Source organism: Narcine bancroftii, chromosome 9 (assembly GCF_036971445.1).
Source record: "Narcine bancroftii isolate sNarBan1 chromosome 9, sNarBan1.hap1, whole genome shotgun sequence".
In the NCBI taxonomy this organism is placed as follows: Eukaryota; Metazoa; Chordata; class Chondrichthyes; order Torpediniformes; family Narcinidae; genus Narcine; species Narcine bancroftii.
The window spans coordinates 72,110,806-72,138,311 of NC_091477.1; the positions used below are offsets into that span (position 1 = coordinate 72,110,806).

Sequence of the window (27,506 nt, forward strand, 5' to 3'; positions counted from 1 at the left end):
CCTTTCATAATGTACCTGTATACTCTGGACTAGGTCCATTGGTAAACTAAAACAGGAACCAGCTGGTGGTTGGGTATAAAACCAATCGCAGAAAACACGGAGTATACGCGCTTGTTGGTAGTCCCTGAAAACAGGGACATTCCAAATAGTTAATTGGAAATCTCAGCAGATACTTTGCACCAAAAGAATGGGCTGGGTTTCTTATGCAAGGTTAAGGATCACAGTTCAATAAGGACAACAGAATCATACTGTTTGGCATGGTCATCATAGCAAGTGACTGTTCATATTCCAGCAGTTTTGCAATAGCCCTGATTTACAATTAGAGAATTCCATTCTCTGTTGGCAAAATGTTTAGTTATTACTTAAGGACTCTGGTCATTGTATTTAACTTTTGCTTGATAAGAGGCAATAGTTGTTTTTAAGTTGTAGCTATGAAACACACTTAAGATTTTGAAGGAGACAAATACATTGTCCGTTTTTAGTACCACCCAATTTTTCAGTGGTGTCAGTATGGTAAATCAGAGACATGCTGTTTTATTGGGTAGTTATTATGCCAGATAGAAAACTGCAGTATTTTCTTTCTCCCTATAAGGTACCTCTTCAGATTACATCTTTCATCAGATTATTTTGGGGATCATTTTCTATGACCTAATATTTTATTAAATTAATCCTTAATTTTCATTCTGTGTTCCACCTCTGCAAGGCACAAGCATTCATAAACTGTCCTAGATGAAATTCTTCTCATCTGATGAGTATTTTGTACCAATCTTTCCCATAGATTGTACATTTGCCACTGACTGGACCCTACTTGATTAACTGCCAGTATCACACCTCTCTTTCTTTGCAGATTTCACAAGAAAAAGATGCCCTCCCCATGTTTGAGCTGATGGATCATCAGAACACGCGCTTCCCTGATGTCCACTGTCTTACGCCTGGTAACAGAATATTACCTTTGGGTTTGAATATATCCTTAGTTTGCAATTGTAGCTACGAGTTTTACTGTATTTCTCCCAAAGAATATTTAACCTAACCACTGTCTGTCTTCCCTACCCCACTTCTCCCTCCCTGTCCAGACTTTACAGATTCTGAAAGACTGGAACGATTCTTTGATTCTGAAGATGAAGACTTTGAGATCCTCTCATTATAAAAGAGGAATTCAGCTGTGAAGACAAAGATGATTGTCATGCTGCCAATATTCTGAAGGAGCACGACATTGGCACAGGTTTCATGAATTCACATCATCATCAGTACACTGGGATCTCAGATGGTACAAACTGTACTGGCCCCCGCTGAAGAGAGATCCTTCATCTGTGAGCTAGCTCAGATCACCTTCCAAACTATTTGATGGTTAAATGCAAACCTGCCTCTGCTTTACCAGCACACATCATATTTACCACGTACTTGAGCAACATTTCTTTTGAAGTACTTTAGCAGCATATTTGGAGGACACAACTTGAAAACTCCTGGGGTTTTATCCAGCAGCTTATACTTCAGCTGCCCCTGCAGCAACAGAAGGGTATCCTGTTGGATTTAAGGCAGCCGCGTAAAATAAAAAAAAGTAGCAAGATTTCAGACAGCTTGGATTCTCTGTCACATCAAGAACCTGTATCAAACCATCTCAATCTAAATGGAATCAGATCAAGTTAAATATGTTGCATTGAAAATTGTGGTAGAGGTGTGTGGATGTTTTTCTTTTTGTAAAGGAGTGTGTTTGATCACATTCCTTAAAACGGAGATTTTGTTTTCTCTTAGAAGGGTAGGACCAACTAGCTTTGTTACCTTCAGCCCCATGACTGTGGTTGAAATTAATTAATGGTTAGATTTGGTTCAAAAGGAAAATGCGCTGTTTAGCAGCACTAATTTATGCTCAGCTTTTTGATTATTGGGCAGGTTTTGGTGGGATGAGAAGCTTAATGTTGATATCACTGATCCCAGAATCAACTTTAGATCAGAATATGGGGACCACCTGATTTGTGTTAATCCACAGAGGAATTATTTAAATATCCTTTCAGCTTCGGCCCTGATGATATAATTGGCTGAGAAAAAGTTGTCGATTCAAGTCCCATTCTGGAGATTTGAGCACAAAGGGCAGTCTCACATTCCAGTGGAGAATATACAATGTTAGAGGCACCACCTCTAGATTAAGAGGTTAAATTGAGGCTCTGTCTGCTTTCCCACACAGAACAAAGTGATCTTGGTGCAGAGACATTATACCCTGTATTCTGGCAAATATTTATCCTGTAACCAACATCACTAATCTGGTCATGATCAAATTTCACTTGTTGAACTGTTGCCATTTACAAATTGGCTCCTGTACTTATCCGTTTTAAGAGGAACTGCATTTAATTTGCTGACAAGTACTTTGGGACAACCTGAAACCATAAAGATGTAGTTTAAGTCTGAATCAGCAGCGTGAGGTATGAAGGTATTGACCATCTATTTCAGGCCTCCGATGCCCATCTGGGCTGCCTGAGATGACTGGGGTTAATGATGCTGCTGTCAGTTTGACATCAAGCTTTATGGCAGGTAATGAAGGGGCTACAGGACAGAGAAGTGGAGAATGAAGACCAATAACACAATTTCATTCAAGGTGAGCTGAATTAAATAGTAGGCACAGTAAAACAAAGATGTTTATAGAAGTAGGTCCACTCTAAACCCTCCAAAAAATTAACCACTTCATATGATTTACAAAAGAAACTTTTTAATTATATGAAGTATATTAACTGTTTTAATAACTTTGCAAAAGCAATCAAACAATACATGTATTGGGATGTAAAGAAGAAAGAGGAGAATGACAACTTGAGGCAAATTCTTGAGTTAGTTCTGAATTAAGACCTTTTGCTGAAAATGGGCTGACACTTGGAAACCATCATGTAAATGAAGTATGGTGGTTTGTGTTGGCGTGATGGGAGCATCTGTTTTGGTACAGGAGGTTTGACCATGTTCTTCATTGAAGGGGATGGTACACGAATTGAAAGGCCAGTTCTACCAGCACACAAACAAGTTCATTCTTAACCTTGTTTATATACCACCTATTTAAAGAGGCTGATAATGGACTGCTGAACTGTAATATCTAAATAAATTGTTTAAAATAATGTAGTTCCGGCAGAAAAAAAATTGTTTTGGTCAATGTTGAGGAGACTGCATGCTCAAAATGGGTTCAGAACTTTTTTCTTTTGATCTTTGGCCCAAGACACCAACCATCACACACTCATTTATAATAATACTGCACTAATACAGTTTTATTCTTTCCACATTCCCATGGACTTCCCAGATTCTTTCACTCAGCTACACACTTAAGGGCAACTTACAACAGCCTATTAACCTTCCAGAACACTGGAGGGAATCCATACTGAAGGTGGAAACCTCATGGAGGCTGTAGCCGAGGTCAGGTCACTGGAGCTGAGGCTCTACTGGCTGCGTCACTGCATTGCTCTGAACTCTTAGCTGTTATTGTTCATAAAATTTCAAAGCACAAAATCGTAAAAGCTCTACACTCTCAAAAAAAGTGAACCAAGTGTCCAGAAGTCACGGCCTCAATAAAAAAGATGTCACTTAAGAGAGAAGTTTCTTCAGCCAGAGGGCAATGAACCTGGAATTGGTTGCCATAGGCTGATGTGGAGGTCACCATTGGGTAGAATCAAAAGAGGTTAACAGATTCTTGATTCTGGAGGGTGACAAAAGTTATGGAGATGATGGGGTTGAGAGGAAAGTACACCAACCATGAATTGAAAGGTAGAGCAGACTCAATGGGAAAAAGGCCTAATTCTTCTCCTAAGTCTTTTGTTCTTAACACCAAAAGTTTGCTCTTCAATAAATCCACATGAGGTCTTCAAAAGAAGTAAATGAATACTGGACCAGTTTGGTGTAGCTTTGCAGAAACTACTCTATTATAACTATAAAAACAGTCAATATTAAAAAAAAGTCAAGAACAATGTAGAATTAACTGGACATGAGGCACAGATCTTGCAGACAGGAAGGAACACAGAAACTTCGACATTGTAAGTATGAAGCTTGAACAGCATGGGGGCAATTTCCAATATGGGGACAGTTTCTAAACCATAGAAAGAAAACATTGGCTGTCAGTGCCCTGGGAAATTTTTCATCATGGCTTGATAATGTGAGTTTGATGGTGTTCAATACAATTACTGATCCTGTCCTCCATCCCCACGCCTTAGCTGCTGCATTATTTCTTGTGAGTCCAGACTCCATTGGGGACACCAATTGGCCACAAGTTGCAGAACCCTCACCATTTATCTAGTACCTACTGACTGGTAATTTGCAGCTTGTCAAAAGTGAGTTTCACCATTTCAGCCACTCAGTTTAAATGAATCTTGAAAGCTAAAATTAAATGAACTTAAACCAAATTCTTTCATGAAGGGTGCTACTTTAAGTATAAAGCATCTATCCTCTTGAACTGCCAAATGACACAACAGCATCCAAATCCATTAACAGGGCAGATGTAGACACAATCTACTGAACATCAACATGGGGATCAGCAATGCTCTGGAATGCCAGTTGGGTCCAAATTCAATCTGGCCTATATCAGCAGGCATTGCAAGTGATCAAGAGGCTCATGGAAAAGTGGATTTCTTAGCTAGGGTACAATGGCATAAATCATCTGGATTGAGGGTGTTGTTTTTAGTGATCACATCTTCAGGTTTGTTGATGTTTGCTAGTTATTAAGTTGATGATTTGATTTAAAGTTTAAATATGTTTAGAGGCAAAACTTGGATGAGTTTCAAGAACAGGAGCCAGAGGTCTACCAGGGTTGGTTAATTTTAAATCTCAGAACTAATCAGCTGCACTTTATGGAATTCGAGAACAGGCAGTTATTGATACAGGCTTCATGTGTTAAACTATACTTGTGTGGTCCTAAGTTTGGTCTTGCCAACAATGACTACAGGTTGAGCTTGTAGATTCTGGTTCAAGTTCTCAATGAAGTGATTAATGAAATCAAACAGCAAGTTGGAGACCAGGACTTTTTTGTACATGACAGCGAAACAGGGATTGCAAAATGATACAATTTTTTCCACCTACAGACAAGCAACAAATGCACTGCACTGGCAAAAGTGCGACCACCACTTGGTTACAGCAAGATTCTTCCCTGGAATACAATACAAAAACGCACGATTAATGCAACAACTGTGCCACATGCACAAGCTATGCTCCACTGAACTACAGCAGAGTGAACCTGACTGTAAATAGTCAGAAACAATCTGCAAATATTTTAGCTCCACATTCCTCACAAGCATACTGTGTGCTCTGAGTGTGGGTCTCTATCTATCTGCCCTCCACATCAGTTGCAATTGGCAATTCATGATGACTGGGTGGTCAGTAATCCCAAGTCATCGATACCTTCAAGGCATTCGGTCATAGACCTGTGGATGGGAACTTCTCACCATTGGTTACCCAGCCAAACACATACACCAAGTGCCTGAACCTGCGGTTCCTCTAGTACTGCAACAGCTCAAATCGTCAGCAGGGTAAAAATAATCTCTCTCAAAAGTCTGTGTCTTTAGGTGACCCTTGAGACCTGGGCTCTTCTAGCCTTACTACCATCTCAAAATATACAGATCGATCCAACCTGGTCACTCCTTCCATAGCTGCAGTTTGTATTTATCCACAAGGACAAGGCCCTTACTTAAAAGAAAAGAGTTGGCAGCTTCTAACACTGGAGAGGACAATTACTCTTCTGATCCCGTGGCTGGAAGCAAAACATTTTGTAATCAGGTGAATCAGGAGTGTTTTGGGTTTTGCCTTTATCCCTCCTGAATAAACCAGCACTTGTTAGTCCCTTCGTTGTTTTACCCATTGGGTCTTTTGAGTAGACTCATAGGAAGGGTCCCCATGGTTTCCACCCCCCCAACCACCATCTCACCTCACCTTCTAACCCCCCCCCAATATAAAAACACCACTATCCCCAATCTTTCTCCTTCCTCAAATTCCTTGCCCTCTCACCCTCAATATCAGCCCACTACCATCTTCTATCCCTGCCATTTCACCAGTGGATGCTGCCTGACCTGCTGAGTGTCCAAGATTCCACCATTTGCAGTTTCTAAAAAGAACATTCAAGTTCCTTTCCCTTTTATTTCTTGTCAAACTCCTCCACATCTGATCCCTGCTGACATTGAGCCTTTGTTTGGTTCACTCAGACTTTTCATCCTTTACCACACAAATAAAAATTGCATGGGACTGTGGTCCATGCATCAATATATCCAGCTCACCACAGTTGCTTTCCCTTTCATAAATGAGTGTAAAATGGATCAGACATCAACAGTGATGCCAGCAATTTTATCATTTAGCTATCATAACATCACTTACTTGTGTCTGCACGATTGCCATTGTTGTTGCTCACTGGCATTTATTAGCAGGGGCCACAACTATTACTGAGCTAAATTATCAGAGCTAACCCTGCATTGAGAGTGCCAAATCCACTTCTGTAGCATCAGAGTAGAAATCAACAACTGTTCCCAATGCATGGGTGAAAATAGAATTGGATACAATAGAATTACAGAGGACTTTATATATAAATGGGATGTGAAATTACTAAGTGGTGAGAGAGAAACCCCTTTGCTAAAACACAATATTTGGTATAAAATAAATAATCATATTGGAACAAGGGTGGGGGGGGGGGGGTGGTACTCATCCCAAAACTCCCCTGATTCTTAATAGGCTATATTTTGTATAATGGGCCATCAAATTTTTGAAATTTGACTCAAAGGAATCAGATATATTAAAGATTGTTATGAGTGGGGACAATTGATGTCATTTGAATAATTTAAAACTTAAGTATGAAATTTTTAACAAATCTTCTGCTATTTTCAAATAAGAGCATATCTAAGGGATAAACTGGGCCCAACAATGTTTTTACCAAATTGTAGCAATGTGGAGACTGATTCGAAAGGGAAATACAAAGAAATTTACTTCAGCAATGAATCTCTTACTTCAAATGGGAACCCCCAAACAGAGTGTTCATAGGTTCAGGCAGAGATGGGAATCAGACTTAAATGTAAGAATAGATGAGGAAACCTGGTTTGGACCATGTTGTGACAGGACTAATACCATAAATGTAAGGTACAATATCATTTTTTTGCATTAATTATATCTCACACCCACCACAGAAATTAAACAAATTAGATTCAGACTTATCAGACCGATGTTTTACATGCGGCAAAGAGGAACATTCAACCTGGTTATGTTCTAAAGTGAGACTTCTTTGGGGTCGATCTTGGAAATTTCTTAGAGCAGATTACATGAATTAAATTTCCACAAAATGCAGAATTATTTTTACTAGGTAATCTTACAGGGACAAGACCTAAAATGAAACTATCGAAATATTAAATAGAATTTGTTAAAATTGCATCAGCAGTGGCTAGAAAATGTATAGCAGCTGCATAGAAGTCTGATTCCCATCTACCGCTAAGTATGGCACGTTGGAATGTAGAAATACATACAGTACAACTCCGATTATCCAAAATTGGATTCTCTGAAATCCTGTTATCTGAAATTTTGGATAAGCAAGGATATCCGAAATCCCCATTTATCCAAAACTTTTTCGGAGCTGAACTGACCGGGGACATCAGGCTCCCAGTGCCAGCAGCAGCGGTCCTCGGGCTCCTGGCGGTGGCAGGGACCTCATGCTCCTGGGCAGGAGCTGGACCCTAGGCTCCCTTGGTGGAGAGGTGTCGGTGATCAGCAGAAGCCAGCATTTTTTTGGGTGGGAATGAAACATTATTTTAATGCACAAAAAGCCTTATCTTCTTGTTTGTTGTTTTTTTTTAAATGATTGATTCGCTGAAAAAAAAACATTTATCTGAAATGGGCCCGGTCCTGACCATTTCGGATAATCGGAGTTGTACTGTAGTTGTATTCCCCTTAAGAAAATTACCTACAACTTAAGAAATAAGTACGACATATTTTTAAAAATTTGGCAACCATAATTACAAAATTCAGATGTAAATCTTTAGATGAGTTCTTACCAACCCTTGAGACTTGCGATGATTTTCTCCAAAGAATATTAAATAGAATATCAATTTGTGATCTGTGGAGTGTGCGGCACTTTTCAGCGATCCATCCTGCTTTCTTCTCCTTTTCCTTATCTTTTCCTCCTTTTACTTATTCTTTATATCTACTCTTTGGGCTTTTTTCCTTGGGTGGGTAAGGGTTGGAGCAAAACCATCATGGAATAATGTATTTACATTTGTACTTGTAATTTTGTAATTGACGGCATGTATGACCAAAAATTTTAAATAAACTATTAAAAAAACAACCACTCCCATTATCCTACTGAATGTTCATGCTGCCTGATACCACTCAGTGAAAAGCTGGAATCAGGTCATGCAACATCCACAGAGAGAAGTGGACAGTCAATATTTTGGGTTGGGACTGATTTCAAGACCAAAATTTGAAGAGAAGGGGGCAGGAGGAATCTGGTCAAATGAAGGAGGGAGAGGAAGAGTGGAGACAGGTAGAGTTCAGGGAGAGGGGAGTGATTTTACAGGAAAAAATTAATAATGGAATGGACTGGGAGAGCTAGAGGTGAAGAACTTTGAGAAACACTGGATCCAGCCTGGGGTGGAGGTCACCTTAAATTGCAAAATTTGAGGAGTCACATGATGTAGTGGCCGGTAGGGGAAAACCAGCCCTCTCCAGAAAAAAAGTCAAGAAAAGACAAAGTTCAACAAATATAAAATATAAGAAATAGAAGATAAAGTTGCAGAGAAGAGAGAGAAGGAAAAAGTAAAAACAATGGGAAAAAAAGAAGTCACCGGAGAAGAAAGAAGGCCTTACCTGCACGAAAGAACAGGAGCCGTGGTGGCAAAGAGCGCCCATTCTCCGAGGTTGGTGTTGGCCCTGTTGAGTCACGCCCCCCCCCCCCCAACCCCGACCGGTGGACTGCAAAAATGCTCTCTGAGCCAAACAAAAGTGCACAATCAAAGGTTAAAGGAAACACTGACGGGAGGGGGGGGGGGCTCAGCCAAGGAGCAGACAACCACAGCACGACCAGCTGAGGGACGCTCGACACCTGGGCTCTCAGCTGGAAGATGAAGAAGGCGGCGGGAGAGGGAGTGAGGAACCAGGCGAGGAAGAAAGTCGACAGGGTGAATAGCAAGAGGAGCAGCAGCAGGAGGCCCAACAGATGAGCAGCCCAGGAGGGGAGGACCAACAGCAAGAGGCCCAGCAAGAAGAGGCCCGACAAAATGATACAAGCAATTCATCAGGAAAATCAGAAGAGATACAGATACAAAGAAGAGAAGAAGATACAAACACAGGTACAGACACAGAAGAAGAGGAAGAAGACCAAGATCTTCACAGAGAAATAGAAAGTAAAACAGATGGTCAGAATATAGACAAAGCTTTTTTCGAAGAATAAATGAGATAATTAAAATGGTTGTCATTAGAATTTAGTGCAATTAAAAGAAAAATGAAAACAGAAGATAAAATGCAAAGATTAGAACTAGTCATGACAGAAATAGGGAAAGAGTGGAAAATGTGGAAGAATGAGAAATGGCTGTAGAAATGGAAGTAAACGACTCAAGAGGAAAATTGGAAGAAAGTGACAAAAAAATTAAAGAGCCACAAGAGTTATTATCTCAGAAAATTGATATGTTGGAAAATTATAATAGGCGAAACAAAAAGGAGGGTGAATAAGGCACAGACATGAAGGAATTTATAAAAGGATAGATCCCGAAGGACCTGGGAACGACAGAAATGCAGGAAGAAATGGAAATAGAAAGGGCACACAGAGCATTAACTCCAAAACCACTGATACATCAAAAACCAAGATCCATCTTAGTAAAATTTTTGAGATATATGACAAGAGAAAATATACTGGAGTGGGCAAGGAATAAAATTAGAGAATATAAATCATTGGAATAAAAGGGTCAAAAAATATTTTTTTACCCAGACATAAGTTTTGAACTCTTAAAGAAGAGGAAGGAGTTTAATAAGCAAAACTGATCCTATGGAAAAAGGTTATAAATTCATATTAAGACATCCAGCTGTGCTTAAAATATTTATACGCAGGGAGCAAAACAGACTGTTCTCAGATCCAGAGGAAGTACAAGAATTCGCAGAGCGTTTCCAGGACAGAAGGAGAGATGAAGAGATGTAATAAGAATGAAGAACGGCGATAAAATATATATAAAGATGTAAAAACAATGCATATGTAAAGAACTAAAGAGGGAAAAGAAAGGGGAAGGAAGGAAGGAAGGAAGGGGGAAAAATGGGAAAGCTTTGTTATATGTATAAAAAAGTGTTTTCGGGGTGGGGGGGTGGTTAGAGAATAACCGTCACTGCGAAATCAGTTGATGCTTGAGAACTAGATCACAATCCAAATGAGGAGAAGGGGCACTTGGGGTTAAGGTAATATTGGGTGTGGGAATTGTTGAAGCATTTTATGTTTTAAATGTGTTGTCATACATTGAATTTAAAAAGGGAAAACAGAGATGAAAATGGGGAAAAGGGAGATGGAGGTGATGTGGAAGCGGAAATGAGGTGTAAACAAGATATAAGATGGCCACGTTGATCTATTTGACTATAATCATTAATGGAATACATAACCCAATTAAAAGGAAGAGGCTATTAAATTTACTGAAAAAAGAAAAAATACATATAGCATTTGTGCAGGAAACGCATCTAACTGAAGTGGAACATAACAAATTAAAAGAGACTGAGTAGGACACGTAGCAACTGCATCATATAATTCAAAAGCTAGAGGTGTAGCTATATTAATTAATAAAAATATACCAATCAAAATAGAGGAGGAAGTAATAGATCCAGCAGGGAGGTATGTAATGATAAAGTGTCAGATATACACAGAATTTTGGAATTTGCTCAATATATATGCACCTAATGAGGAGGATCAAAAGTTTATGCAAGATATTTTTTTGAAGATTATAGATACACAAGGAAATATATTGATAGGAGGGGATTTTAACCTTAATTTGGATCCAATGTTGGATAAAACTGGACAAAAGACAAGTAAAAAGAATAAAGTAGCCAAATTTATGGTTAAATCAATGTAGGAAATGAAACTTATGGATATATGGAGGAGGCTACACCCAAGAGAGAAGGAATATTCGTATTATTTGAGTAGGCATAAAACATACTCAAGGATTGATATGTTTTTGTTGTCGGCCCATATTCAAGGGAGAGTTAGGAAAACTGAGTATAAAGCTAGATTACTATCTGATCATTCACCCCTGTTATTAGCAAGAGAACTGGAGGACATCCCACCAAGAACATATAGATGGAGGTTAAACTCCATGCTACTTAAAAGATAGGAATTTAAAGAGTTTATTGAATGCCAAACTAAATCATATTTTGAAATAAACATAGAATCAGTGAAAGATAAATCTATATTATGGGATGCAATGAAAGCCTTCATTAGAGGACAGATAATAAGTTATGTAAGATGAAAAAGGACTACAATCATGAAGTAGAACAGTTGGAAAGGGAGATAATAAGTACAGAAAAGGAACTAGTAAAAGGGGATGATATAACGAAGAGAGAATTGGTGTACAAAAAAATAAAATACGAAATATTACAAACGTACAAGGAGGAGAAGAACATAATGAAAATAAAGCAAAAGTATTACAAACTGGGAGAAAAAACACAAAATATTAGCCTGGCAACTTAAAACAGAACAAGCCAAAAGAACTGTATTGGCATCAAGTAAAAAGGACAAACAAATTACATATAACCCAATAGAAATTAATGAAAACTTTAAGAAATTTTATGAACAATTATACCAAACTGAGAACGAGGGGAAAGATGATAAAATAGAAGAGTTTTTAGTGAAAATTGATCTGCCGAAATTGCAAGAAGTGGAACAAAACAAACTAATAAAACCATTTGAAATAGAGGAAGTACAAGATATATTAAAAAAGCTGCCGAACAATAAAACACCAGGAGAGGATGGATTCCCAATAGAATTCTATAAAACATTTCTTTCTTTGGCTTGGCTTCGCGGGCGAAGATTTATGGAGGGGGTAAATGTCCACGTCAGCTGCAGGCTCGTTTGTGGCTGACAAGTCATTCCTCTTCTCCTGGAAGTAATGAACCAGATAGAAGAAACACAAAACTTCCCAGATTCATGTAAGACAGCAATAATTACAGTAATACCAAAGAAGGAGAAGGATCCATTAACACCAGCATCATATAGACCAATATCTCTACTTAACTCAGATTATAAAATAATAGCAAAATTATTAGCAAACAGTTTTGCCAACTGTGTACCAAAAATAGTAAAACAAGATCAAACTGGATTTATTAAGAAAAGACAAACAGCGGATAATGTCTGTAAACTTATTAATCTAATTCATGCAATTCAAGGAAATATGAAGCCAACAGTGGATGTTGCTTTAGATGCAGAAAAAGCCTTTGACAGAGTAGAGTGTAACTATTTATTTAAAGTATTACAGAGGATCAATCTACCAGAAAAATATATTGATTGGATTGCAAGCAGAAGCAATCAGATACCTAGGTATCAGGTTCAAAAATAACCACTTGTACAAACTAAATTATCAGCCACTAATAAAGAAATTGCAGGAAAACTTAGAACATTGGAAAGAATTACTGCTAATGTTGATAAGGAGGGGAAATTGCATTAAAATGAATGTTTCCCCAAGGATACAATACTTACTTCAATCATTACCAATTCCCTTAACAGAATTTTTTTTAATGAACTAAAGAGAATAATAAGGAAATTCTTGTGGAAAGGGGGGAAACCGAGGGTAGCATTAGATAAATTGACAGAGAGGTATAACCAAGGTGGTTTGCAGTTACCAAACTTTAGAAATTATTATAGAGCCTCACAATTAAGGTATTTATCAGATTTTTACCAGACAAGGGAAAAACCAGACTGGACTAAGATAGAACTAGATAAAATAGGGGAGAAGGTACCGGAACATATACTTTATAAGTGGGATGAAAAGATGGTGCAATATAAAAGCTCACCAGTATTGCATCATTTACTTAATATATGGAAGAAGATCCACTTAGAAAGGAAAAAAACGAATTACCAAATACCAAAATTATTATTGACACAAAATCTACTAATCCCTTTTACAATAGATAACCTTTCCTTTAGAGAATGGGAGAGAAAAGGAATCAAAAGAATAGAAATTTGTTTTTTGGGAAATAATTTATTAACATTTGAACAGTTGAAGTACAAATATGAAATAACTCTGGTATAATGTTTGCATATCATCAATTGAAAGCTTATTTAAAGGATAAATTGAGAAACAGCTTGAGATTATCTGAAGGAAGCAGCTTTGAATATGTGATTACAGACACAATGATAATTAAAAGATTTATAACAAATGTGTACATTAAGCTGCAAGGTAAGGAAAATGATGAAATAAGCCATAAACCTAAACAAAAGTGGGAAAAGGATTTAAACATAAAGATAAAAAATGAAGCATGGGAAAAGTTATGTTCTGGAACTATGAAGAATACAATAAACACAAGGTTACACATGATACAGTATAATTGGCTACACCAAGTTATATATCACTCCTCAAAAGTTAAAAGAATGGGATCCAACATTATCAGATAGATGTTTTCGTTGTAAGAAGGAAATGGAAACAGTACATGCAATGTTTTGAGAAGATCTAAATCAGATATTAAATAAAATCACAAAAAAATAACATACCAAAAAATCCAGAGATCTTTCTTCTAAGTAACATAAGAAGTAAGGAATCAGGCCTCAAATTGGATAAAGTGCAAAAAAGATTTATTATGATAGTCATAGCAATAGCAAAAAAATGTATAATGTCAACTTGTAAAATGGAAGAGAGCCTGAGAATACAGCAAAGGTAAAATGACTTGATTCAGTGTGTATAAGTAGATGACACATTTTTCTTGTTTATTTTTCATTGTGTGAAGACATTGTTTAATGGTTTTATTGTATTGTATATGTTGAATTAGTCTTGGAGGGGGGGGGTGGGAAGGGGGTAGGGAGGGTAGGGGGAAAAAAGGGAGAAAATGCCATTGTGTATGACAATTTAATGAGAAACGTTTGTATATATTTTGATCGATATGGTTCACAGTGTCAAAAATAAAAAAATTATAATTTAAAAAATTGCAAAATTCAATGTTCATACCTAGGCTACCCAGAAAAAATGTGTTCTTCATTTGTTTTTGGCCTCATCCCAGTAATGTATGAGGCAAGGACAGACAGGTCTGTGTGGGAATGGGAAGGTTAAAGAATGGTTTGGGAAGGTGTAGAAATAGGTTGTGTGACAAGATTGGGAAAGAGGTGGTTTGAAGGTGAGGGGTCCTTGCAGAACATCAGGGGACTTTGCAAGGCTGTAGATGTGAGGGAGGGTGGAGGCACATGTTGCTCCCAGAGCCACCATGAAGTGGTTGGAGAAATGGGACGCATCTGAGAATTTGTCAAGTGGGTGAGCCAGTGCTGCAGTGGGCTCCCAACAGTCAGGCTGATGGGAGTGCTGTCCGAGTGGGCCCAGTGAGGCAGGTGGGAGAGGGGTGATACCCGAACCAAATGTTTTAAACACATACTGAACCTAGGCCTGGGATCCAGTTTACATCTATTACCCTGCGATGGGAGGAAAGCAATACCTAAGTGTTATATGGCAGCCCATTGATTGAAGAGAGGAGGGTGGGGGGAGAGAAAGAGAAAGAGGGGAAACAAAACCAATGACTTGCACATTTCTAATACTTTGCATCCCTGTTTTAAACAAGATAGCAGGGCCATAGATTAAACTCTTCCATGGGATCAGAGAAGAGAATTTTCAAAGAGTCATCTACAAACTTGAGCTGAATACTTAGATGGGGGGAAAAAAAAGATGGATAATTTTCTAAACCCACAAGATTTCCTCCGGCCAAATGTCTCACTGTCTCTGCAGGAAGTTCCTCAGTTCCAAAGTTCTCCAATTGGCTGATCCATGGCTTTCTCTATGGCGTTCTCCACGTTGGAGATGATCTCCTGATGTAAGACTTCAATACTTTGAGAAGCATCTAACACCTGTTTTTTTTACACATAAAAAGAGCCACAAGTAGTTAAATAGGAGAAAATGAAGACTGCCTTTCATGTCAGAAGGATCTTTAACCAGAGGAGACAGTCTTGAAGTGATCAGCAAGACTGAGAGGCAACATGAACATTTTGTTTTGAACAGGTTCCATTGATCTGGGCTGCACTGCCCACAAAGATGCAGTTCGAATGGTTTACAACTACTAAAATTATACACAGTATTACATAAATACATGATATTGATAACAAAACAGTTGGGATTCGCTGCCTTAAATTCCTCTGCCATGGAAGAAGTCCAAAATAATTTATTTCCCCTGGATAACCACAGGTAAAGTAGGCCCTACTCACAATTAAGCACAAGTATTTTGAAGTTGAGTAAGAGCTGAAGAATTTCCTGCAGCAAATGTTCCCACAAACACATGTTGAGAAGTCAAACAAGGCAGACTGCAGATGCTAGAAAATTAGAGGAATACAGAAAATGGTGAGGAACTTGGGGGTCAGGCAGTATTGTGGAAACCATAGACAGTCAATGTTGTGGCCCGAAGTGCTAGCTGTCTGTCTTCTCTGGATTCTGTCTGACATGTGGACGTGGTAGCTGGATAGGATGATGATGCCAGTGGAGGTGTCACTAGGAATGTTATGATCTAATTGGTTTATAATACCAGATTCTGGAGAAAGCCAAGGACTTTTTTAAATAGTGCAGTCTAAATTATATCCAACTCTGTGAACTAAGCCCTTCAGAATTCACCCCAACCATGAACCACCCAGTAACACCTATCCTACATTAATTTCATTTTTTATTCCATCCATAATCCCATCAACTGTCCCCTCCTATCTCCCAATCTACCACTCACCCATGGTGGAAGCCACCCAGCCCCATGAGCCTGTACCAACATTCAATACAATCAGGGGTGATCATGTGACTTCAGTACCCTATTCTTACTTTCTCTCCAGTCTCTTTGATTCCTTTAGCCATAAGGGCCAGATCCAGCTGCCTTTTGAATATAATCGAATGAACAGGCCTCAACAACTTTCTGTGGGATGGAGTTCCACAAGTTCACAACTTTCTGAATGAAAATGTTTCTTCTTCTCTCAGTCCTAAGTGGCTTCCTACATATCCTTACACTGTAACCCTTATTTTGGGCCGTCAAGATCCTGAATATTCCTTTTGCATCTAACCCATCTGCCCTTTAAAATTACATGTTTCGATGATGAATTACAGTGATATAGTCTTGTCTTTCTTCATAAGTCAGTTCTGCCATCCCAGGAATCAGTCTGGTGAACATTTGTAGTACTTCCTCAAAATCAACAATATCCTTCCTCAGATTAGAAGACCAACACTGCACACTACACCCAAGGTGTGGCCTCACCAAGGTCCTATACAACTGCAGGAAGACCACCTTGTTTCAATTTTCAAAACATCTCACAATAAAGGCCAACAGGCCATTTGCTTTCTTCACCTGCTGTAGTTACATTCCAACCTTCAGAGACACATGGACCAGAATATCCAGGTCTTGTTGTGCCGCCCCTTTTCCTAATTTCTCACCATTCAGCTAAACTTCCTGCCTGGTATTGTCACTAAAGTGGATAACCTCACATTTCTCTACATTTCAATGCATCTTCCATATCTCACTCAGTTGAAGGCACCCTGCAATTATCCTACATTACCACTATGCATCATTATTCAACATACTTTGCTGAATTTCCCTCAACAAACTGGTCAACATAGTGGAAAGTATATTTGGTGCAAGTCCTCAATAAAGACCTCAGTGATAACTCCCCCAGTCATTCATTAGTGCCTTCCTTTATAAAGTTGTGCCCTTTTTGATCTGCTACGTCCATACCTTCCAGTTTAGGCTCTCATCTTTCATCAGTTCACCAAACCGCTGAAGTACCAGCTCCTGAAAGTGAAGATTTTCATAGCGTTCTGTACCAAAACCTCCTCGCTTCATTGCTGCTGAGGGTTCAAGATTAAGGAACAGGATCACATCTGGCTTTGGAAGACCAACATCTGCTTGTTTGCACCATTCCAAGTTGAAACCCTATTTATGAAAAGTAATTCAAGCAGCATTAGGCAAGGAGAGATTAATTCCTTTACATCGACAAATAACACATCCTTTCTTGACTCTTATAGATGGAGGGTCAAGAGAGATGGTGGAGAGGTGAAGCTAGTCATCACATCTGTAACAGCAGGACCTGACTTTAAGAACAATAAGGCAAAGTAAATGACACAAAAGACTAGATATGGAGTCCAGATTTCAAGGATTGCAATTAAGGTTACTGATGTCAGCAAGGGGTGCCCATGAAAACAAGGATGAAATTACTGAAAATGCAGACACCAGATTTCAGTTTATTGTCAGACATCACATGCAACCAAGATTCCTTTTCCTGCAGGCGACGCAGAATTATTACTTATTGGTAGTGCAAAAAAATGACTCAACATACACATGTCAACAAATAAAGAAATGTAAACAAACAGAGACAAACAAAATCAATAAAGTGTACACAATGATAGCAAAAGCCAAGGAACTGATTGAGAACTTCAGAAAGGGGAAATCAGGAGAGAGAAAGAAAAAAAATCAGTCCTCATCGAGGTAAGAGCTTCAAGTTTCTGCTGTCAACATCTCTGAGGAACTTTCCTGAGGCTTCCATATCGATGCAATCATAAAGGAGGCTCGCCAGTGACTATGCTTTGTAAGGAGTTTGAGAGATTTGGAACATCACCAAAGATTGGCACCAAAGACTCTGACCAGTTGCATGGAGGAGCCAATGCACAGGAGATGAAAAAAACTACGAAGTTGTGAACTCAGCCAGGGTCTCCATTCCAATGAGGACATCTACAAGAGCACTGTCTTAAGTGACTTCTATCCTCAAGGACCCTCACCACCCAGGCTATACCCTCTTCATAATGGTACCGTCAAATCCAGCACTGTCTGTAAGGAGTTTGTACATTCTTCCTGTGTCTGGTTTTCTCCAGATGCTCCCATTTCCTCCTACCCTTCAAAATGGTCCAGGGATGTAGGTCAATTGAGTGGTGCAGTTAGTGACCCAGAAGGGCCTGTTACCATGCTGTATGGCTAAATTTTAATTTCTATCATATCAGCTTCCACCAGCTCTCGTGTAAAAAAAAATTGCCTAATAAATTTCCTTTAAATTTAAACACCTTAAACCTACCATTTGACCTCTTCTATTTGGCATTTCACAGTGGGAAATAGCTACTACCTTTGCCTCTCAGAATTTTATCTACTTCTATCAGGACATCACTTGGTCTCAATTCTCAAAGAGAATCCAAGATAAAGATGAACAAAACTGGAACACCAAATTAAGGAAATGTTCTGAAGATATGCACCTGTTACGGATATTATGCATTTCCAGTTCAAAGACAATCGGGGGACCTCATTCTTAAACTTGAATGATCAAGTCACATGGGCATTGTAAGCAATAGTGCAAGCCAGATATCCTTTAACTAAAATTTTATCCATTTTATGAATTGGCTATTTTCTTTCATTAACAATTCAAAATACAATTTTACCCACTTTCATAATACAGTACTTACTGATTTTGCACTTGTGAATGCAACTCCAGAAAATGCATATCTATCCACAATGAGGGTAATTCCATTCTGTAACTTTTCTCTAATCAGTGACCTGAAACATAACAAGAAGGGAATAAAATGCAAACACACATCTGTGATTCAGGTCCCACATTAGAACTACAGAAGTTTTAATGTTTTTGCCCTCCCTACATGTTGAAGCGTTTTCCTATTTGAAATTAAAAAACAGGATGACAGCCACATAAAAGTTATCATTTATTGCCCTCAGATTATATTGGCAAGCCATCTTGATGAACTGCAAGAGGCCATGCACTTCCTCAGCACAGTGAAGATAGAAAACTCCAGAATTTTGATACCAATGAACAGTGGTAGTGATATCTACTGCTCAGGTGATACAGGACTCAGAAGAGAACTTGAAGATGATATTGAGTTTATGTAGTGGTACTCATGATAGTGGTTTGCAGGTGCAATTGATCTAAAATTTCAGATTTGGTTCACTGATTTTTAAAAAAATTTTTTTATTTTTCACACTATAAACCATATTGACCAAGATACATACAGACATTTTTTCTCTTGAATATATACAGTGTCATTTTTTTTCCCCTTTTCCCCCCTCCCTTCCCTCCCTCCTTCACCCCCTTTCTCATTTATTTGAAGTTCAATCTATAAGATACATTAAATCCGTTAAACAATGTTGTCACTTAATAAAAATAAACAAGAAATTTTACTGAGTCAGTTCTTTTCGTTATCTTCTCCTTCTGTCATTTTAGGTGGTGGAAGTCCATGGTAGGATTACTCTACTGCATTTAATGTATGGCTCCCATATTTGTTCAAATATTGTAATGTTATTTCTTAAATTATATGTTATTTTTTCTAATGGAATACATTTATTCATTTCTATATACCATTGTTGTATTCTCAAGTTGTCTTCTAATTTCCAGGTTGACATAATACATTTTTTTGCTACAGCTAGGGCTATCATAACAAATCTTTTTTGTGCTCCATCCAAATCGAGTCCAAATTCTTTGTTTCTTATATTACTTAGGAGGAAGATCTCTGGGTTTTTTGGTATATTGCTTTTTGTGATTTTATTTAATATCTGGTTTAGATCTTCCCAAAATTTTTCCACTTTCTCATATGTCCAAATTGCAAGAATTGTTGTTCCCATTTCCTTTTTACAGCAAAAACATCTGTCTGATACTGTTGGGTCCCATTTATTTAACTTTTGAGGTGTGATGTATAGCCTGTGTATCCAGTTATATTGTATCATGCGTAACCTCGTGTTTATTGTATTTCTCATAGTTCCGGAGCATAGCTTTACCCATGTTTTATTCTTTATCTTTATGTTTAGATCTTGTTCCCATTTTTGTTTAAGTTTACCATTTGTTTCCTCGTTCTCCTTTTCTTGCAGTTTGATGTACATGTTTGTTACAAACTTTTTAATTATCATTTTGTCTGTAATCACATATTCAAAATTGCTTCCTTCTGGTAACCTCAGACTGTTTCCCAATTTGTCCTTCAAGTAGGTTTTCAGTTGGTAGTATGCAAACATTGTATCGTGAGTTATATTTATCCTTCATTTGTTCACAGGATAATTTATTTCCCAAAAAACAATTTTCTATTCTTTTGATCCCTTTTCTCTCCCATTCTCTAAAGGAAAGGTTATCTATTGTGAAAGGGATTAGCTGATTTTGCGTCAATATTAGTTTTGGTAGTTGGTAATTTGTTTTATTCCTTTCTACATGAATCTTCTTCCAAATGTTGAGCAGATGAATGCAATACCGGTGAATTCCTACGTTGCACCAATTTTTCATCCCATTTATATAGTATATGTTCATGTATCTTCTCCCCTATTTTATCTAGTTCTAATCTGGTCCAATCTGGTTTTTCCCTTGTTTGATAAAAATCTGATAGGTATCTTAATTGTGCGGCTCTATAATAATTCTTAAAGTTTGGTAGTTGTAAGCCTTTGTTTGTACCATTCTGTTAATTTATCTAGTGCTATCCTCGGTTTCCCCCCTTTCCATAAAAATTTCCTTATTATTTTCTTTAACTCCTTGAAGAATTTCTCTGTTAGTTGTATTGGTAATGACTGAAATAGGTATTGTATCCTTGGGAAAATATTCATTTTAATACAGGTTATCCTTCCTATCAGTGTTAGTGGTAAGTCTTTCCAATGGTCTTAGTTGTCTTGTAATTTTTTCATTAATGGATGGTAATTGAGTTTATATAGATGGCCAAGATTTTTATTTAGTTGTATACCTAGGTATCGCATTGCTTGTATTTGCCATCTAAATGGCGATTCTTTCTTAAACTTTGTGAAATCCACATTATTCATTGGCATTGCTTCACTTTCATTTGTGTTGATCTTGTACCCCGATACTTCTCCATATTCCTTCAATTTCCTATGTAATTCTTTTATTGATATTTCTGGTTCAGTTAAGTATATTATAACATCATCTGCAAATAGACTGATTTTATATTCCTTCTCTTTTATTTTTATCCCTTTTATTTTATTTTCTGTTCTTATCAGTTGTGCTAGTGGTTCTAGAGCTAACGCGAACAGTGAAGGAGATAGTGGACATCCCTGCCTTGTTGATCTGCTTAAGTTACTGTCACATAAGTTATCCATTTACTGTCACTTTTGCCAATGGCCCCTTATATAATGCTTTAATTCAATTAATATATTTCTCTGGTAGGCTGAATTTTTGTAGTACTTTGAATAAATAATGCATTCTACTCTGTCAAAGGCCTTCTCTGCGTCTAAAGCAACCGCTACTGTTGGAGTTTTATTTCCTTCTACTGCATGAATTAAGTTAATAAATTTACAGATATTGTCTGTTGTTCGTCTTTTTTTAATAAATCCAGTTTGGTCTAGATTTACTATTTTTGGTACATAGTCGGCCAATCTGTTTGCTAATAGTTTACATATTATCTTATAATCTGTGTTAAGTAAAAATATTGGTCTATATGATGCTGGTGCAAGTGGATCTTTCCCTGTCTTTGGTATTACTGTAATTATTGCTGTTTTGCATGAATCTGGTATGCTTTGTGTTTTATCAATCTGGTTGATTACTTCCAGAAGGGGAGGAATTAATAAGTCTTTAAATGTTTTATAGAATTCTATTGGGAATCCATCCTCTCCTGGTGTTTTATTGTTCGGTAGTTTTTTTAATATCTCCTGTAATTCTTCTATTTCAAATGGTTTTATTAATTTATTTTGCTCCTCTGTTTGTAATTTCGGTAGTTCAATTTTAGTTAGAAATTCATCTATTTTGTCTTCTTTCCCTTTGTTTTCAGTTTGATATAATTGCTTGTAGAATTCCCTGAAGTTTTCCTTGATCTCCGTTGGATTATATGTAATCTGTTTGTCCTTTTTTCCTTAATGCCAATACCATTCTTTTAGTTTGTTCTGTCTTAAGCTGCCACGCTAGAATTTTGTGCGTTTTTTCTCCTAGCTCATAATATTTGTTTTGTCTTCATTATGTTCTTCTCCACCTTATATGTTTGTAGTGTTTCATATTTTATTTTTTCATCTGCCAATTCTCTTCTTTTAGTTGTATCTTCCTTTATTGATAATTCTTTTTCTATGTTATTTCCCTTTCCAACTGTTGTTTCCCAATTGTAGTCCTTCTTCATCTTAGTTACATAACTTATTATTTGCCCTCTGATGAACGCTTTCATTGCGTCCCATAGTATAAACTTATCTTTCACTGATTCCATATTTATTTCAAAGTACACTTTAATTTGTCGTTCAATGAATTCTCTAAAATCCTGTCTTTTAAGTAGCATGGAGTTTAATCTCCATCTATACATTCTTGGTGGGATGTCCTCTACCTCTATTGCCAATAACAGGGGTGAGTGGTCCGATAATAGTCTAGCTTTATATTCCGTTTTCCTAACTCTCCCTTGAATGTGGGCTGATAACAGGAATAGGTCTATCCTTGAGTATGTTTTATGTCTACCCGAATAGTATGAATATTCCTTTTCCTTTGGGTGTTGTTTCCTCCATATATCCAAAAGTTGCATTTCTTGCATCGATTTAATTATAAATTTAGTTACTTTGTTCTTTCTGTTAGATTTTTTTTCGTTTTATCCATGTTTGAGTCCAAATTAAGGTTAAAATCCCCTCCTATTAGTATGTTCCCTTGCGTATCTGCTATCTTCAAAAAGATATCTTGCATAAATTTTTGATCTTCAAAAAGATATCTTGCATAAATTTTTGATCTTCTTCATTCGGTGAATATACATTGAGTAAATTCCAAAATTCTGAATATATCTGACATTTTATCATTACATATCTCCCTGCTGGATCTATTATTTCCTCTTCTATTTTGATTGGTACATTTTTATTGATTAATATAGCTACTCCTCTGGCTTTTGGATTATATGATGCTGCTGTTACATGTCCTATCCAATTTCTCTTTAATTTCTTGTGTTCCACTTCAGTTAGATGTGTTTCTTGTACGAATGCTATATCAATTTTTTCTTTTTTCAGTAAATTTAACTGTTTCTTCCTTTTGATTTGGTTATGTATTCCATTAATATTTAAAGTCATATAGTTCAACATAGCCATTTCATACTTTGTTTATCTTTCCTTTCCGTTTCCTCATCACCACCTTCCCTTCTTATCCATTTCTGCTTTCTTTTTTTTGAACAATTATAAGACAACATTTCTAATAAAATATTTCCACTATTCTCATATCTAAAATTCCTTTAACCCCAATAGTCCCTACCCTTTCTGAGTTGCCCTTTGTCCCTCGTCGGGCAACCACATTTCCCCTCTCCATTTGGATTTGCGAATCCACTCGCAAGTGTCAACTCATTTCGCAGTGACTGTAATTCTTCCCCACCCAGCATCCCCCCAGAAAAGATTTTAATCTTCATATATAACAAAGGTCACTCTCTTAATTCCCTCCCTATTTCCTTTCTTTCCCTTCTTAGTTCTTACTTATACTCTATTTTATTTATAGTTTGTTGTCATTTTTGTTCTTGTTACATCTCTTCATCTCTCTGTCTGTTTTGTAGTTGTTCTGCAAATTTTTGTGCTTTTTCCGGATCCGAGAATAGTTTGCTTTGCTGCCCCGGGATAATTATTTTAAGTACCGCTGGGTATTTTCACATAAATTTATAACCTTTTTTCCATAGGGTCGTTTTTGCTGCATTAAACTCCTTCCTCTTCTTCAGGAGTTCAAAACTTATATCTGGATAGAAAAATTTTTTTTGACCCTTTTATTCCAGTGGTTTTTTGTCTTCTTTTATTTTTTTCATTGCCTTCTCCAATATATTCTCTCTTGTTGTATATCTTAGGAATTTTACTAGAATGGATCTTGGTTTTTGTTGTGGTTGTGGTTTAGGGGCTAATGTTCTGTGTGCCCTTTCTATTTCCATTTCTTCCTGTAATTCTGGTCTAGGACCCTGGGGATCCATTCTTTTATAAATTCTTTCATATTTTTGCCTTCTTCATCTTCCTTAAGGCCCACTATCTTTATATTGTTTCTTCTAATATAATTTTCCATTATATCTATCTTCTGAGCTAACAGCTCCTGTGTTTCTTTAACTTTTTTTTATCAGATTCTTCTAATTTCTTTTTTAAGCCATCTACCTCCATTTCTATGGCTGTTTCTCGTTCTTCCACCTTGTCTACTCTTTTTCCTATTTCTGTCATGACCATCTCTAATCTATTCATTTTTTTCTTCTGTACTTTTTATTCTTTTTATTTCACTGAATTCTTGTGTCTGCCATTCTTTTACTGTTTCCATATATTCTTAAAAAAAAATATCCATGTACTGTCCCTTCCCTTCATCTTCCATTTCTCTGTGTAGAGTTTGATGTTCTCCCTCCTCTTCTTCTGAGTCCACTCCAGGATCTGTGTGCTTTACCTCTGTCTCTTCTGATTTTCTTGTTGGGTTGTTTATTTTATTTTGTTGGGTATTTTTGTTTTTATTATTTTTATTAAAGGTGTCTTGGTGTTGGTCGTCTTCCTCTGGGTTGGTCATCTGTTGTTTCTCTGATTTCCTTTTTTTATTCTCTTCCTTCTTGTTCCCGTTATTTTCTATGTTTTCCTGTTGAGAGTCTTGCTGTTGTGTTATACTTGTCTGTTTCAGCTGTGGAGATTTACTCCTCAGCTGGTCCCCCCTCCCGTCGGTGTTGTTTTTGTCTTGTGCATCGCGCATGCGTGGTTGCGCACTTTTGTTTGGCTCCGTGAGCCATCTTTGAAGTCCTCCTCGTACCGGTAAGGCCTTCACCTTCCTCCTCCGACGTCCTTCCTTCTTCTTTTCTTCCCGTTGTTTTTGGTTTTTCTTTCTTTGCTGCCATTTTCTCCACACTTTCACTTTCAATTTGTCATGGTTTCTGTGTTAGTGACTTTGTTTTTTCTTTACCTTTTTTAACTTTTCTGGAGGGCTGGAGTTCCCCTACCGGCCACTACTCCATCACGTGACTCCTCGATTTGGTTCATTGATTAAAGTTAAGTGATGAATTTGCCCAGATATCTACACACTATGTTAACATCAAGTAAAAGATGCATGAAATGATCTGTACAATCTCAATTAAAAGTCAAGCTCATTTGAATGGCAAACAGCCACAGGAAGAATCCATAGCTGATCTGAAGTAAACTTTAGGCTTTGCCATCCACTCTGCATTAGAAAGGAACCATCTCCCTCACTTCTATATAGTATTTTAAGTGGAACACCTTACACCTGTTCCCATCTGTTGGCTGCAAAGAGCAAGTGCACAGCACAATCATTCAGGTTGTGCTTCTTCTGCAGGTACGAGCTGATTAGTTGGCCAATTTCAGTCCTTCTGTCTGAAACCAAATGAGACACAAATCAGATATTTCCCACTGTCATGCTATTAGACAGCTTGTCTGTAGCAACTTTAAGATAGGTAACATGACAAAACTGTTAATCAACAAAATCTGAAACTTGACCACACTGAAGGGAATTGTTGGGATTTTGTCTCAGAGCTTAAGCAGAAGATTGTTCAGATGACTTGGCAGTTAAAACAAGTGCAAAAGAGGAAGTTTGGGATAAGTCGCCAAACTGGGAGAAAAACCAGTTTATCTGCAGTTTCAGATATTTAGAGGTCAACAAGTCGTCTGTGAGGCTTGAACAAGAGAAGAGCTCTCTTTGCATGGGCCTTGAGGCCTTGCATGTCTTTTTTTTGCTCCAACGTTTCCCATTTTTGGGGCCAGGTCAATGGAGGTATCCAATGGAGGAAGAGTGGGGAGCGGAAACAGAGCACTCCCTTCTGGGGTCCAACTGCCATCGGTTCCATACACCCTTTAAATGGCCTGTTAAAGGACATTTCCTATGACTGCATGGTCTGGGCCCAAGATGGTGGTGCCTATGTTCGGCAGTGGCCAAGAGGGGTTGCAGACTCCAGGAAAGCAGTGGACTGGCACAGAGCATCAGAAAACAAGGAGACAACTACTGTTGGAATCTAGGGGTTAAAACAGTATGAAATAAATGATTAATCAATAAGTTTATTTGTACTGCATGAGTCAGGGAAAGAGGAATGTGGCTAAGTGGCTGTCACAGCATGGAGCAAAGTTGGCTGAACAAAATTGGCTGCTCCCAAGATACAGGGAGAGGATATGCATAAAACGATTTAGGAGGAATGCTCAACTGAAGGAGGTGGGAAGTAGCACAGGAGACACAGGCCAGATCAGAACAAAGAATGGCCCGCAAGAATCAAAGGGAATGGAAAACCAGTCTAGGAGGAAGATTAAGGCACGAGGAGGTGTTAAAGAGAACAGCAGAAATTGGCCAGACAGGGACCGAATGGTGATTAGAAATATCTGGGGATGAATTAATTTCAGATCTAAACAACAGGATAGTCTGGCCTGGAGGATTAACATGGGAATGCTACACCCCAGAAATCTGCAAAACAGGAGATGACTTGTGATAACCCTTATGCAAAAAGATCTAGCAGGGAAAACAACTTTTGTTCTGTGTGATAAGATTGACCTATATAAACTGTGCCAACTGGACAATAGGGGTCAGTCTCGGGGAGTAGCTCACTGGCAGGTGACCTATGAACTAACAGACTGACCCAGAGCTCTGTTAAGTTTTATTCTTGTGCTGTGCTGTGCTGTGTGGTGTAATAAACTGACTGTTGAACCGAATACCTTCTCCTATCACTTCATTCAACGAACGCGCTGGACTCAGTTCACACATAGATTAAATTAAGAGTAAATAAATTAAAGCCAGAGTCCAACACTACCCCTCCTCATTTGAGGAGATTACCCTTGGGACAGTGACAACAGCAGTGGAACTGTGAGGGGCTCTGCGGCTGAAGAATACTGAGTGGCAGGCGGTGGTGATTTTAGACGAGGAACCCACACAGGCTGCAGGCATCTGTGGATATGGGACTCGCACCAGGCTGAGGACTGCTGGAGAATGGGTTAGGGACAGCTGGAGAAGAGGGGGGCTCTCTTTTGCTTCTCTTTTTTTCTGTCTATAAGGGCAATTTTTGCTGATGGCAAATTTTTGTCTGCCTTATAGAAGACTAAAGGAAATTTTGTGTAATATAACATTTTCTGTTTTATTACATGACGATAAAAGTTTGAATCTTGAACAGATGAAGTAGTGCTCAGTCCAGCAGCAATCAGCACCTACCAGGGCATGGACTACATGGGACTTTCTTGCTTGGATGATGATATAATCCAACAGTCAACAAGAGCTGAGTTTGCTTTCCCTGCTCCCTGTGGCAATCTCACTTTGTCAAAGGATTATGGCCTTTCAATACTGTCACAGTTACCCAGAGGATTGGTTTAACTTCAACAGAGATTCAGGTCTGGGTTTCCCCCACCACCCTTCTTCTGCCAGGTTACAGTAGATATCCTCTTTGGCCATAAACTTCTAAAGTGATGACTGTAAAGTGATAGTTCATAGTTAAAGTGAACCAGAAGGTTAAGAGGCTTTCACTCATCCCACAGGGGAAGTCACT

At 38.0% G+C, this 27,506-nt stretch overlaps 2 protein-coding genes across 5 annotated transcripts in view; one reads left to right on the forward strand and one right to left on the reverse strand.

The window, feature by feature from the left end:
- Window positions 1-3,095, forward strand: part of atg4b (autophagy related 4B, cysteine peptidase) — a 61,080-nt gene extending 57,985 nt beyond the window's left edge. For all 3 annotated transcript variants that reach the window (XM_069896433.1, XM_069896435.1, XM_069896436.1), the window contains 2 exons: window positions 848-935; window positions 1,074-3,095. In XM_069896433.1, the coding sequence (XP_069752534.1) occupies window positions 848-935; window positions 1,074-1,147 (162 nt within the window). In that variant the 3' untranslated portion in view covers window positions 1,148-3,095. The remainder of the gene's footprint in view (window positions 1-847; window positions 936-1,073) is intronic.
- dtymk (deoxythymidylate kinase (thymidylate kinase)) overlaps window positions 1-27,506 on the reverse strand; it is a 38,981-nt gene that overhangs the window by 9,318 nt on the left and 2,157 nt on the right. The window contains exons 2-5 of one of the 2 annotated variants that reach the window (XM_069896440.1): window positions 25,254-25,362; window positions 18,558-18,648; window positions 16,846-17,043; window positions 13,132-14,995 (exon numbers count right to left, since the gene is read on the reverse strand). In XM_069896440.1, the coding sequence (XP_069752541.1) occupies window positions 14,885-14,995; window positions 16,846-17,043; window positions 18,558-18,648; window positions 25,254-25,362 (509 nt within the window). In that variant the 3' untranslated portion in view covers window positions 13,132-14,884. Of the gene's footprint in view, window positions 1-13,131; window positions 14,996-16,845; window positions 17,044-18,557; window positions 18,649-25,253; window positions 25,363-27,506 lie in introns of those variants that run through there. The other variant, XM_069896441.1, reaches the window with a different exon arrangement.